This window comes from Rhinolophus sinicus, chromosome 16, assembly GCF_057876585.1.
Source record: "Rhinolophus sinicus isolate RSI-liver-muscle chromosome 16, RSI-T2T, whole genome shotgun sequence".
Lineage (NCBI taxonomy): Eukaryota > Metazoa > Chordata > Mammalia > Chiroptera > Rhinolophidae > Rhinolophus > Rhinolophus sinicus.
The window spans coordinates 134,568,620-134,570,641 of NC_142516.1; the positions used below are offsets into that span (position 1 = coordinate 134,568,620).

The following is a 2,022-nucleotide window of genomic DNA, read 5'->3' on the forward strand; positions in this document are numbered from 1 at the left end:
TCTTATCACTGTTAAGACTAGGAGGGGAGAAATTAAGATAAGAATATGGTGATCTGGCATAACTTGCTATCTTGAGGAACAGGTATCTATTACATGAGTGCTTGAAAAAAATATTGGAAATCAGAAATTTATAGTGGGTGAATACGTTTTCTGAATTATTTATTTTGAATATGACCATTTGGGTTGATGTAAACTTCCGGGAAATGGGAGTGAGTTACTAAGATTGGGTTGGTTGGTAATGTCACTTTTTTTTTTTTTTTAATTAAATTTATTGGGGTGACAATTGTTAGTAAAATTACATAGATTTCAGGTGTACAATTCTGTATTACATCATCTATAAATCCCATTGTGTGTTCATCACCCAGAGTCAGTTCTCCTTCCATCACCATATATTCGAATGTCACTTTTGATTTAAGCTCTAAAAAAGCTATAAAAATCAAGTGGTCAATGGGTTAACCACATAATGCAGAAAAATGGTAGGATTTGGGATTTAGAAAAAGACTAGGGACTGTGTCATGAGAGAGTGCCAGGACTTGTGCAGTTGAGAGTGACAAGGACAAAATAAAGTAAAATCATACTCATAAAGTAGAGGGTCTTACAAAATGTTGGAGGAGAAATGATCTAGCGTAGGTTCTGAGTTTCGACCTCAAGCTTTCTGTTCCTGACCTAAATGGGCTTGATGATGTCCCAGGATGCAGGTCATATCCATCAGAGGGACAGAGGGAGGGTGGAAGTACAAGACAGCCAAGGTAATTGTCCTAAGAAGGCAGGCTTCATTTACCACTTGGATCCAATTTCACGATTTATTGTTATAGAGTAAAAGGAAAAGAAGTGTAATGGTCAAGACTTCACAGAGGAAGCATCGTGACTGGGTAAACCAATCTCAACCAAAGCCTGATTTAAGCATATCCATCCCTTTGAGAATGTCCAGTTACATATTCAAGAGTCCAGTTACTAGAATCACATCCCACCCTGGCAATGAGGTCAGATGCCATCAATGGGAGGAAACCTTGGACAAGCCCCAACAGGTATGCTGGCAGAAGAGACTGCAAGGACTCCAGGCCTGCAGCAGCACAGGACAACTGTTAAGTCCTTTCGATCTTGCCAAAGCCTTGCCCAAACTTGTGCCTCGTTGCACAAGTGAATCCCTGTCAGGTGTTCTCGCAGGTGGTCCGCACTGCAGCTCCATGCCCACCCCTGCCTGGTCCTCACATATGGCAGAGATGATTCCAGGAGCTGGCCTGGGTATCCCACAGCTCCTCTGCAAACAATTTCTGGTGACTGAGAAAGATATCAGGAAGCAGGAAAGGAAAATGAAGATGGCAAGAGAGAGACTGGCAATAGCATTAATTGCAGACAGACTGGCAAGTGAGGCAGAGAAAGTGAGGGACCAAGAAGAACATTCTGAAAAACACTGTGGCAAATAAGAGAAGATGGTGCAGATGAAATGGAGTACAGCACTTTATTAATGTCTCTTTGTGGTGTCCATAATATTTTCTTGCTTTGAGCTCGTGAAACTTTAAAATATATCAATACTTTTCTTTATTAAACTTCCTTGTGTGACATAGAATATATAAACAGTGATCTTTTTTGAGGTGACAATTTTGGTTTTAGGTGAAGAACAAAAAGATCTTTCCTTTTCGTGTTGTACTCTCATTTTCCTTTACTATGTATGTTACTTATTTGTATTATAAATTCAACAGAGTAATCAAAGTCATGGGATTATTTAGTGTTTGGCCCTCACAGTTGCAGAGTAACACCTACCTAATCAGAATGGATTATTCCTTTTGTGTAATATTCCAGCAGATTCCAAAATAATATTTTATTAAAGAGCTTTTACATTTATATTCTCAAATAAGATATATACTTCTAGGTCTTTATTTTTCTGTCCTTTGTTGCATGTTAATTCCAAGTTGAATATAATGAAATACCAGCTTTCCTTCATTTTTTTAAAAATCTGTATGTGTTTAAATTTGATTCATGAAAATTGACATGCCTTTTGGGGGATCATAATATCAAGAG

At 38.2% G+C, this 2,022-nt stretch overlaps 1 protein-coding gene across 1 annotated transcript; it reads left to right on the top strand.

Annotated features, from left to right (window-relative positions):
- Positions 1-223: 223 nt before the first annotated feature.
- MBD3L1 (methyl-CpG binding domain protein 3 like 1) lies at positions 224-1,497 on the top strand. The gene has a single exon (XM_019742036.3). It carries the CDS (start codon positions 837-839, stop codon positions 1,425-1,427), a length of 591 nt encoding a protein of 196 aa, XP_019597595.3. The 5' UTR covers positions 224-836; the 3' UTR covers positions 1,428-1,497.
- The last annotated feature ends 525 nt before the right edge of the window (positions 1,498-2,022 follow it).